A 13,056-nucleotide genomic window follows, 5' to 3' on the forward strand; every position below is an offset into this window, starting at 1 on the left:
AATTATTAGTTAATAACACAAATTGAAAAGTGGGTGAACATTGTATAGTGGCATTACGTGCCGTAACGTGCACCTCTACCTTCCTCTTTGGGGATAAAATGCGTGACGTTGTGTGTGTGTATGTGTAGGGTGCACAATATATAATAAATATGTCAAAAAACTTAAGAATAGCGGTACAAATACGTGGACGCGTGCATCGCTTCATATAAACAACAACTTGTACATAAACATAATAATATCTCCAACGAAACAGCTCACTCCATTGAGCGCAGCGTCGTAAGCAAACCGTCTTCAAACAGACTAGATCGAAACTTAGCCAGACACGTGCATAGTTCTCAACTAGAAACTACTGCTTATGATAACGGGTAGCACGAGTTTGAGGACGTGTCTGTTTTGTTATATTTCGATGTGAAGGAATATTACTTGAATTGTTCAATGTTTTATCGCAATCATAATATGTATGAATGAAAAAGATTGCAATCTGTATGTTTTTTTGTGTCGAACTATTCATCTTCATTACCAACAGCTTATAAGTGGCCACTGCTGACCAAAGGCCTCTTCTCACACGGAGAAGGTTTGAGCATTAATCACCACGCTTGCTCAATGCGGGTTGGCGAAAAATTAAAAGCCCAGGTTTCCTTATGATGTTCTTCTTCGCCATCAGACAGTTAGAAAATTCCAAACTGTATTAGAAGACAAATTCTGAGATAAGGCTTGAAAAAAGTATCCAAACATAACCGTAACTAATTTTGCATTGAAAATTCTTTTTTAAAGCATAGAAGTTTCAGCAATTCATATTATTTTTAGTCTATTTGACAGAGTGACAGAATTAGTGCGCCTATTGAAAAACACAGAGTAAAATTGCACACTTGGGTGATGTAGTCTCGAAGAGACTAAGTCCAATATAAATTAACCAAAAAAATCATCATTGCACAATCCACACTATTACTAAATCAACAGTCACAGAACAAGCAGTCCTTTTACCAAAACCATTCACAGAACAGAACAAAACACAAAACCCTCCTTTAACCGACATCACAGAACAGCAATGGGCAATAAAGTGATTTATAGCAACTTTTATACCAACAGTTCGAGTGCCGACATCAATCACTTTCAATCCATTTGGAGTTGAATAAATAACTCCCGTGTCGATACTCCACGCTTTTTAATGGTTATAAACGTAAATTTATTGTCTACCAAATAAAATAGGACGCCGCGTTTATTTTTAATTTTATTCCTGCATATTAATTTTATTTTATTGTACAAAAGTGTTCGTCGCGGAATCGATTTTATTATAGTTTAAAGTTATGCAAATATGTTGATATTTTTGAAGACTTGAGAAAATTTACTCATGTTTTTTAGCCAATAAATTTTTTAATCCAGTTATTTACAAAGCCAAGATTTAGATTACTAAACAAGACCTGAAATACTAAGTCGTCTGACTCGACGGCCAAACCTAAAGGTTAGAATTTAGTTCCAACCCATGTGTATAGCATTTTCTTTTTATTAAAAAGATACTTCTAAACTTCACCAGTCCCGAGTATGTCCACCAGTCATCTTAATTTAAAGTTGTAAGACTACAAAAAGTAATAATAAAAATGGGAAGTGTTTTATTCAAGGCTGGCAAGCGAAGGAGCTATAAATTGGGGCGAGATAGTTGTACGGCAAGGAACATTAAACCAAGCTGTGCGAGGCACAGGCTGGGTACTAATGAATACATACTTTTCACCATAACTATACGACTTAGGTGCTTCGATATTCATTATTGTAGTAGCTGGAGTACCTTCTAATGGGAAAAAGGTTAATATAAATAAAAGTTTTGGACACATAAAAGTTTATGCAATGCAATGCAACGTCACGCTTGTTATCCCCAAAGGAGTAGGCAATGGTGCATATTACGGCCCGTAATGCCATTTGTATTATAAGTCCTATGTAATCCCTATTACAAGGCCTTTTGCCATATACTGAGCACAATTCTAGACTCCATGTTACTAGTGAAAATTTTTGACAAACCGAAAAATGTCCAGTAATTCTTTGCCTGATCCAGGAATCGAACCCAAGACCCCGTGTCCGGCAGTCGCACTTACGACCACTCGACCAACGAGGCAGTCAAAGTTCTTCTAGGTACCTACAATTTATATCAAAGTCGTAGATGTAAGTAGCAAGTTGTCATTAGGCTCATGTCTTCATGATCTTGATCATTTCATCACATTATTTAAATAGAACAAGTATTGCTATTGTGATATGAAACATATTATGATATTTTTTGAAGATACATACAATGCACAAGTATGTACCGAAAACTATAAATAAATCACCTATTACAAGCATAGGATCATCAGCTCTATTAAAACCTCCTTCCTTCACTAACACTTCAGCCCATCCCAGCCATTGTGTACACGATTCCAAAGCTAAAGCAAAGTTGTGCAATAAACTATCTTTGTAACCCGTCACCTGAGGTTGAGGTCTAGTCAACAGTTCCGATGGAGACATTAAGGCAATCTGCGTGCTACGTGACTACCTCGTAATGAGCGCCTTTTGGCACAGCGACATTGTACGAACCACCGCTAGATCGTTGTAGACGTTTACAAAGTTTTAGTCGGATTTCGGTTAGTGGTACTAAAATTAAAACTGGAGATGGAAGAAGTTTCTTGCCATTGGCTTCGATTCCTGGGTTTTTCTGAAGGTTACTAAATAATAGCACTCGTTTTCAAGGTCTTAAATTATTTTTTGTGACGCCTATCATTATTATTATAGCAAGGCGTCAGACAACGATTAAAAATATTTTTAAAAGATCTCATATTATGATAAGATTCTATATTATGACGCCCGACATTTTTGTTATAGCAAGGTGTAAGACAGCGATTAAACTTATAAATTGATTATTTCGTTAAATAAACAAATATTTAAAATAAATAACTTTGTTTAAGGTCATAGAAGATAAGATACATGAATTAGAAGTAACAACATTAGCAGTTTTCAAACAAAAGTATATATCTAATTAAGTACATTCTTTCTTATTCACTCACTAGAATACTGAGCCAATTACACAAGATAATTCGGTGTAAATTTTATGCTCATTGAGTCTACGTTCGAGTGCGCGAAAAGTTTGAAACAGAAAAAATGCCGAACATCTCTTTTAGTGAAAATACAAGTTAAAGTAAAAAAAAAACTAAAGCATCGTACCGTCGCCGCTGAGTATTTCAAAAGAAATTCTTTTATTCATAGAGTTTCCCCACAGTTCAAAGTTCCAGTAACTTTTAAACACGAAAAAGGTACAAAAGTATGATCAATCAATTTCATTCGATTTAAGTTTTTGAAGGCGGTGATTGGCGCGAAGATTGTATTGCGAACATTTTTACACGGTTCACCTCTATAGGTACAGTCGGGGAGCTAACTCGGTGATTACTAGGCGACTTATCAAAGTATGGATTTTGCGCGAAAATGTAAAATATTTTTATTTGTTACTTTCTGAAATTGAATTCCATTGGAAATGTCAACCATATTATAATATTAGAGATCGTGAGATTACGTAATACAAACGCACAAAGTATTTTTTTTTTTTTGTCTATTTCACTGTTAATGCTTCAGCAAGTACAAGATAATGTCTCAGTCTATAGTATTCTAGTGAATCCGTATGAATTTTGTAAAATATCACAAAAAGCTTTAATTTTCCTCTCAAGCCATGTAAAATAGTTCATTCACCTCTTAAAAATAACCTTTCGTTATGAAAATAACTGCAGCAATATCCAATTAGTGATCCAAATAGTTGTGAACCATCACGGCGTTCCAATTTCCCGCTCTAAGTAATGACTGGCTTAAAACAACACTGACAATTGTATAAACAACTGGACTCTAACGGGCGGATATTGTTTAAAGGGGGTGACAGAAAATCCACTTTACTTAACTCCTTTGCTTAAGTCATTTTAATGGGTATTTGTTTTTTGTTAAAATAGAGAGCAAAACAACAAACATAAGCTGTCGTCGGCGGTATTTCTAAACCGATACGACCTTCAAGAAAAGAGCGTATTCCTTCTTAAAAGGCCGGCAACGCACCTGTAACGTATCTGGTGATGCGGATGTCCATGGGCGGTGCTGATCGCTTACCATCAGGTGACCCGTTTGCTCGTTTGCCCCCTATTCTATAAAAAAAGCAAACAGATAGTGGTAACTGATCAACGCCACCAATGAAGAGTTACCTACTTTCTGTTAGTGACCTCTTTTACACAGAGAAACTGCACAGGCCGTGGTATCACTCCAGTTGAACCGGATCATTTATGCTGAAGCTCTTCAATGTCTCCAGTTGAAGATGTGAAAATACCCCAACAATGCTTTGCCCGATCTGGGAATTAGATCTAAAACTCCTTGGTGAGCAGTCGCACTTACGAACGTTAGACCAAAGAGGTCGAAATAGAGGTCTAATTTAAATAATAGTTCGGAATCCCTAAACCTTCTGATATCTCCACAGCATGCCAGCAAGCAAATACTGCAAAAGCGCATAGTATTAAAAAAGTGGAGTAACAAAATTGTCCAATTACGAGCGAGCGGGACGTGGACTGTCCGCTTTTTATGTAAATCATGGTGCCCGGAGCTGGAACAAGCTGTTCCTTGGTGCTAAAGAATGTAGTTTACGTCCCAGCTAGGGTGACCATTTGTAAATGAGTTCGGACGTAGTTTAAATTGCGAATTCCTGTCGCATTTTCTATTTGTACGTGTTTAAAAAGTTGGGATTACTTTACAGAATAATGTTGTTTGTTCTTTTGTTTTTTTTTATTTTTTTTGTTAAGTAGTATTTGTTTCAATTGATTGCTTTATGTGTTTAGTTATAGAAGAGTTTTGTGTTGGCTGGACTTTTGCTAAGTAATCTTAATTTTGGTTGTAAAGTTTTTGGCTAATGAAAATTGTTTGAAATATTTCTTTTTCTGACTTAGGTGCCTTGAAATTGTTCAAGGATAGAAAAGTATAATTAAACTAGATATGTAATTAAATAACACTTAAAACTAATTTTATTTTGCAATCAGTAATGATCAATTTCACTAATATAATTATTTTTAACACCCAGATCAACCAGAGAGAAGCGATCAGTAGCCGCACCCAGCCGCAGTGGCTAATTTGATTACCCAGTCGGCGACGTGCAAGTGTGGGAGAGCCATGCTTCGGCACGAATGGACCGGCTCGACCGGAGTGATACCACGGCCTCACAGAAAACCGACGTGAAACAACGCTTGCGTTGTGTTTCGTTGTGTGTGAGGTTACCGGAGGCCCAATTCCCCCTTCCCAATCTTCCCCATCCCCGATTCCCGAACAACAACCCTTATTTAATTCCTAACTCCCAAAAAGCCGGCATGACTTTGCCTCTAGTGTTTCAAGTGTCCATGGGCTGGGCGATTGCTTACCATCAGGTAATACGACTGCTCGATTGCATAAAAAAGACGTACCTGGGCAGTCAGCTGCCATGCAACATATAGCGGGTTCGATTCGGGCACGGAGAAGCTCTTTGTGTAATCCACAAATTGTTGGTTTCTGCCTTGGTGTCATATACTCGCACGCACCCACGACACATAAAACAATCCTAGTGCGCGACAAAGTTAAAAAAAAAAACAAATAAAACAAAAATGCATTAAAGTCACTTTATTGCTCCCTTACGTGGCGATGTGTTAAGAGCAGACATAAACAACAACAGAACTAACTCATGACCTTTAAGATTGTACGTCTTAAATCTAAAATAACACTAAACCATCCTCAAATTACACTTCTGATATCAGGTCTTAAGGTTCAATATCGCTCATAACTCAATATAAACGAGCCTTGTTATTGAGGTGTCAATTCTACACCACTTATATCACTTGTGCGTGTTATACAATATATTAGAGTTAGTGTAGACGGGCAACTTTTTTGTTGCTGGAGTCGACAACATTTTTATCATATCGGTAGCCACAAAGTTAACAGCCCACCTGATAGTACGTGGAGACCTCAGTCTAAGTACACCTGTCCCAATAGTGCTTTTACAAATTCGTTGCAGATCGTGTAGAAAACTCTTCGATTGTGTCATGGCTTCCAAGGAATAGGACACCTCGAAAATCATAACATAATCGAACAGTGGATTGGATATCCAGAATAGTGAAAAAACACAGTAACTTTACGTCACACACTACACGCAGGTATACTGTGAGAGGGTGATATCTACTTCCCATTAGCTAGCTATACACGCACAGATAATATGTCCGGCAAAAAAGGGCACGAATGTGTCTGCCTGACATGCCTGAAATGTGGTACCCATTCAGGCAGTTCTGCCCGGTATAACTCTCGCGTATGGAGCTATCCGTGTTTTATAAAGCTTTATGACAGTAAAAGTATCCCTTTTCATATTACTGTTTTAAAGTCTCAGTAGACCAACTAAATCTCCTATCCAGGCAACTAAAAGTTGCACGTCTGTACAGAATATAATTGGCACTTTCCTTACACAGCGTTGATTACAAATTATTGTACATTGTACATAGAGTAATGTTAATTGCTTTGATTGGGTTCAGTCGCTGGCATGTTGAAAGCAGTGAATTATTTAGACATGTGTAACCTGGTAGATAACTACCAGGTTTGTCACTGGTACTTGATACATAAGTATCAAGTTATAGCACTTAAACTCTAGATAATGTATGTACTGGAAACTACAAAGGATAGTGGCAAAAATGGGTAGTGAAGATTACTATTAATTTGTACTTTTAAAATGCTGATTAAAAAATTATGCAGTAAGTACCTTTACAGTGCCTTTTCACCAGAAATGTGCTATGTAGGTATGATACGTAGATGTAATAGCTAAGCTGTGAAACTATGTGACCGTTTCCACTGATACTAAGCTATGTAACTGTGGGAGGAAGATGCTCAACTCGATTTTATAAAATCCCGATCTTTGCCGAATAATCCCGAAAGCATTCGAGCACCCAATCTGTTTATCGTTCGTAAATTACGAAAGAAATTGAGTTATGTCTTGGATAAACTTCTTACCGAAGATTCGATGTTAAATTCTTTTTTTAAATTAGAGGATTTCGTTTAAATCTCGAGATTTTCTGAGAGAGAGAGAGAGAGAGAGAAGATATTATAACAGACGATTTCTTTGATTGAGTAGTCACAAGCTAATATCTCTAACGCACATACAGAGGTATAGATAATAATAGCAAACCCCATTTTTAAAGAGAAGGCCTACAGCGTCTAAAATAGACTCTAACGGGCTTGTAATAATAATGATTTTTCTACAACTACTTCTTTATATGGGACTCATAACATAGCAATTGAAAATTGTAAAGCATAAGTGCGGGTTACTGCCACAATAAAATTTAAACATCATACCATCTAGTTCAGCTGAGAAGATACACTATATGTACCTATATTGCATGCTATTTACAACAACTGCAGCGAATAATATGTATGCTACTATCTCCTATATAAGTCCTGGCGTCGCGTCGCATCCTACGTACAACTATTTTTCAAATAAACAAAACTCCTACACTTTCCTGTCACCCTGTGTAAACAACACATTTTTTAGATCCGTTTCTAGAATAAAACTTTAGAATGGATAGTGGGTAAGAATGTATGGGTAGAGTATAAGAATATGGCATTAAGTTCGCCTTATGTACCACTATTATATTGTATTGAGTACATTAAAGATTAAATATATAAATATATTTTGACACAATCTCTAGTCTTCCTGCAGGTAGATATGTAATAATAGACTGATGTGTAAAAACTCAAATACCAATAATTTTATGATGTTCTCAATAGATATTGTATCGTCACGCCTTTTATCCCCGGAAGGATAGGCAAAGGTGCAAATTCAGGCATATTATACCACTATACAATGTGCACTCACTTTTGACATTTATGTTATAATTCCCTAATCGTAACGCCTTTGGTGTTTCGGATGTCCATGGGTAGTGGCGATTGCTTACCATCAGGTGATCCGTCTGCTCGTTTACCGGCTTATACCATAACAAAAATCTACCTGGTAACCAACTACACCTTAAAGTATGAATAGCCCTCAATTTATCTACAAACCTCTTAAACCCAATCTAATACTAACCACAGCCTCCTACATAAAAGATCAGAACTTAATTATCTCCTAGTAATTTCCTCGATTTGAGATCGATTCCCATCTTATCCCTTACACAGAATAATTGAATATTTAATGGACACCAATCCTGCAATTTCACGGGTTGGATCAATCAATTAACCTCTCATTGGCAAATGGACTGCGATGGTCCATTCATATCATGGTTTTTGCACTAATTAATGATTGATTGGAAAACTTTTTAGTGGCTAAAGTCTATGATTGGTTCAAGGAAATTTTGTTATTAAGATAGTCAATTTAGATAGTTAAATTGCTCCTTGAAATAATAGAAATAGGCTTGTAAAAGTTTTAATGTTATGTTAACAAAGTCAAAGTCAAAGAATTTATTTCAATTAATCCTTGATAAAGCATTTTCCAACGACAAATTGCATTGTCCATCAGTCTGTCTGTCTGTCTGTCAGTGAAGCTAGATACTCTAAAGTGCAACTTCAAATGGAGAAAAACGATTCGAATGCAGAAATTCAAGAAACAACATACACTGTTTGAAATAGGCGTTGATTTAATTATTCAACTGGTAAATCGACCAAAATTTTGCAACATTAATTCAAAATTTTGCTACTATCAAATCTGGAATGATATCGCTGATTTAAGTACGATGAGCCAGCTAGTTAGCCAGCCAGTAAATTAATTACAATATTGCATCGGTTAACTTGATTTTTGTCGCCATGCAACAACACAACGTAAGTATATTATGACTACACAGTAGGCGCGATGGGCTGAGCAACCGGCTGCCACGCAGCGTGTAGCGGGTTCGAATCTTTGTGTGATACACAAATTCGTATTTCGGGTCTGGGTGTGATGTGTAAGTGAACTTAAATGTTTGTAAACGCACCTCCAACACAGAAGAAAATACTGGAGTTGGGCAAGGTATTTAAAAAAATATATAAATCTGTAATAAAAAGAAAAATCCTAGCCAATTCTAAGCTTGAAGATAAATGTGACATTCCGTTTTTATCTTCTACAAGAAGTTTATGGAACAACCTTAAATCATTTTGGGCGGTCCTACAGAGCTATCAAGATTTTTACCATTGTTGGCCAAAAAAAGTCTACAAAGTCAATATAATTGTGAACATACTTAATGCCACTTTTTAGTCTTTAAATGGAAATTATAAATCGTATAAAAATATATTGATTTAAAAAGTTTTTAGAACAGAATCCGGATAACGCCCGTTATCCGCCCGAGTATCCCCATTTCAATTAGTGCATTTTTGGTTTAATTGAAATTAAACCAAAAAGACAGTTTTGAGTCAATCCTCTAGTGAAGCTATTTGTTTGATCCAAAGTGTATACATAGATTCTTATGAAGAAAAAAAGCAAGAAAGTCTAAGAAAAAAAAACTTATTATTACAAATTCAGCTTGAGTTTTGTTGAATAAACAAAATAATCATTAAAACACTGCTCAACATCACTAATTGCCTGTCTTTGCAAAACCACCCAGATCTCCAAAGATTAAACATCATCCCCATCACTGTAATAAAGAATAGAGAAGAATATAATATTCAATTTGTACAAGAAACAAAGAAATACTGAAAGTCTTTGCTTACTAACTCGGAAAAGTTTTTCCATTTGACACATTAAGCCGGGATGACTATTTGCAGCGTGAGTAACTTCTAATAATATTTCTTTTAGACATACCTATAGTGTTTATGTATGCAGCAGTTTAGAGTTGATTTATGCCATATAATTATGTATTTGAAATTGTATGTATATATACTTATACTTACTATACTACTATAATTTATACTTCATGACGAACTTGAATTTGATCCGCATATTATTTAAACATTTACAATCTGTACATAATTGCAGTTATATCAAACAATAACATGCTCACACTCGCACTCATTCCCAACCCTACATCAATGTGATTTTGACATTGGAAGGCACGTATGTCTGCTGATTAGAACATCAGTCAATAAATAATTGTGAGTTCGGGTTGGAAACCTAAGCGCAGTGGTCCCAGGACTGATCCCTGAGGCACACCGCACGATATCTTCCGCCAGTCGTACTTACTTCGGTGACGGGTATTTTATTCTTAACTGTCTATGTCTACTTACAAGAAAATAAAAATATAATTAGTATAAATCACATTTTATTAAGACATCCAACATGTCATTTTATAATCTAATCATAAGACCGTTCTTGCGACTTCTTATACATATTGACACAAAAAAAAATAAACAATAGCTTAAAAACTCTTACTGTGAAAAATCTTGACTGTGATAATAATAAAAAAAATATAAATCAGTACATGTACTAGTAGTATTAGACAAATTTTCACTATCCACATAGCAAACACTTCACAATTTTACAACAATAGAATGTCCAAGTCCATTGTACTAGCTAAATTCATTTTTACAACAATCACTGCTGCCGTGGAACCAACTCAATATCACAGTTATCGAGTCGCACTTGGAATTGCTCCTTTCTATACTGCATACCCCCCTTTTTGATGTGTGTGACCAGTGTGTAGTTTCTTAGGATATGAGCGAACGCAGTCAGGATCTGCATTCGAGCATATCTTGCACCAATACACAACCTTTTACCAATGCCGAACGGCATGTACGTCATATCACTCACCTCTCCTCTAGTAAAGCGGTCAGGGTCGAACCGATCAGGTTCCGGAAAATATTTAGGATCGTGATGCAGCTCATAAAAAGGCATGAATATCTTCGTACCCTTCTCAACAGGCACATTGCCTACAGGTAGAACCGAGTCTTCTACACACTGGCGCGTGTTGAAGCCAATTGGGGGATGCAATCGAAGACCCTCATTCAATACACATTCGGTGAACTTCAGTTCCAAGACTGCATCATACGTCAGCTTCCCTCCGTATTTCTCGAAGATGGCATCTACTTCATCCTGTACTCTCTTTTGGATTTCTGGATGTCTGCCCAATTCATACAAAGGTCCAAACATTCCAGCAGTTGTGGGATCAATGCCAGCCAAGAAGAAGAAGAATGCTTGAGCAGCCATCACCTCGTCTGTTGGTTCGACTGAGTATCCACTTTCATTGTCTACCATTGGACCATTCTTTTGAAGATCAAGACACAAATCTATGAAGTCGTGTCTGACAGTACTATCTGTCCTGCGTTGTTTGAGTACCTCTTTGATTGCACCAATAAAGAAACCCTCTTGATCTTTGAAGAATTTTAATCGCAATGCTGCAAAGAGTTTATCACTGACGCTATTTATTGCAAATCGGATGTTTGAAAATAAAGTAGGAGTTAATGCTTGTCTTGCCATTTCACGAAAAGGAGAATCAAACGTCGATTTTGTAGAGATTCCAAATACAGCGGCCGCGAGAGCAGCGGTACAGAAATGACTCAAATGTTCGTATGTGTCTCCTTTTAGTTTTTCTGGGTGTTGCTTCAAATGTTCTACGAAGTCCTGAGCGCTTTTATCGATAATGTAGAACATGTTCTTCAGCTTTGTTGTTGTGAAAATCGGTGTCAGTTTCTGTCTGATTACCTTCCATTTCGGGCCGTGTAGGAACAGAACATTATTGGCCAGGTAATCTTCTTCTAAAACTGTAATTCCTCTGTGGCTAAAGTTCTGGAAGTTGGTTTGTGTGATGAACTGAATATTGGTTGGATCCTTTACATAGAGAACGGGCGAGTCGAGTGAGCCCATTCCAACAACAGGTTCATTTTCATATCTCCAATAAAGTTCGTTGAACACTTGGAACAATGGTCTTTCTCCCGTCATGAACTCCAACAGAGGGCCGAAGGTTTTATTCCTCTTGTAGAAAACCGTTCCTCTTTTCCTCCAGTAGTTTTCATTGTATCTGCCTCTGAGGTACGTGAGGATTAGTACCACGATGGCTACGGCGAGTATGATTGTGGCGAACATGTTTGGTTGTCTGAACTTGTCTAATCTCGTTGATTGTTCAGCTGTAACTGATGAACTCTCAATTCGAACGCTCCTTTTTATAATACGCACGGTGTTTACAGCTGATACGATAAAGATATTTTTGAACTCGGCACATGGCAGGTTGTGGCTTTCTTTATCTATCCATAGAATAGCATCTTCGATATTTTGTTTGTCATTGTTGGTAATTTTACGAGTCTAATTATAAACATTTGATTTTATGATTTTCATTATTTACTTGTTATTTACAATATTACTGGAGAATGGCTTTTAAACTAATAAAACAATGTGGCTTTCCACTATTTGTCCCTATGTATACTTCGATGTTTAAAACTACGCAACCGATTTTGATATGTTTTTAATAGAGTAATTCAAAAGAAAAAGAAGGTTTACGACGTAAAATACCAGCCTATAACACGTGTACAAAAACTAATACGTATAATTTATATTATTATTTCCATAAATACTTACAGTTCAACATAAAATTCAAAAAGTCATCCAATTTAATAAACCAGACCTCAATTATGTTAAATACCAACTCATATTTTGTTAAATAACTAGTACTTAAGTCATTATTGTACAATGATATTTGTAGTTTGCAAATTTTATTAGCGGCATGCAATATTTGCGGAGAACAGTAATTTTCTTGTAAAAACGACAATGACTTGGAAATCGAAGTAACAAACAACACTTTATTCATGTGTATTAGTACATAATAAAGCCTAGAGAAAAAACTAAGACGTCTATTCTCCGTACTACAATAATAACAGAAAACTTAGCTGTATTGATAAATAAATACTTACTTTTCACCAATTATTTTATTGATCCCATTCTAGAAAGAAAAATTGTTACATAAAAAATCATAATTAAATTACCAGAATCACAATCGGATATCGGAGACCCTATCCTCGTCCCATCCCCAATCTCCAAAGTCAAAGTCAAAGTCTTAAGCTTATGTCAATACTTACTCTTCTATTCTATTACATAACATTTTTGACTAGCATTTATACTATAAGTTTTATATACTATGACCAGCAAAAACACAAGCAATTTTCGACTTTATG

At 36.2% G+C, this 13,056-nt stretch overlaps 1 protein-coding gene across 1 annotated transcript; it reads right to left on the reverse strand.

The window, feature by feature from the left end:
- Positions 1 to 10,196: 10,196 nt before the first annotated feature.
- LOC118263005 (cytochrome P450 6B6-like) lies at positions 10,197 to 12,072 on the reverse strand. The gene has a single exon (XM_035574731.2). The coding sequence runs from the start codon at positions 11,972 to 11,974 to the stop codon at positions 10,487 to 10,489; it is 1,488 nt and encodes a 495-aa protein (XP_035430624.2). The 5' UTR covers positions 11,975 to 12,072; the 3' UTR covers positions 10,197 to 10,486.
- Positions 12,073 to 13,056: the final 984 nt, after the last annotated feature.

Source organism: Spodoptera frugiperda, chromosome 12 (genome assembly GCF_023101765.2).
Source record: "Spodoptera frugiperda isolate SF20-4 chromosome 12, AGI-APGP_CSIRO_Sfru_2.0, whole genome shotgun sequence".
Taxonomy (NCBI): Eukaryota; Metazoa; Arthropoda; class Insecta; order Lepidoptera; family Noctuidae; genus Spodoptera; species Spodoptera frugiperda.

Excerpts from the sequence above, each read along its gene's own strand:
- LOC118263005 (XM_035574731.2), bottom strand. The coding sequence starts at position 11,974 with ATGTTCGCCACAATCATACTCGCCGTAGCCATCGTGGTACTAATCCTC.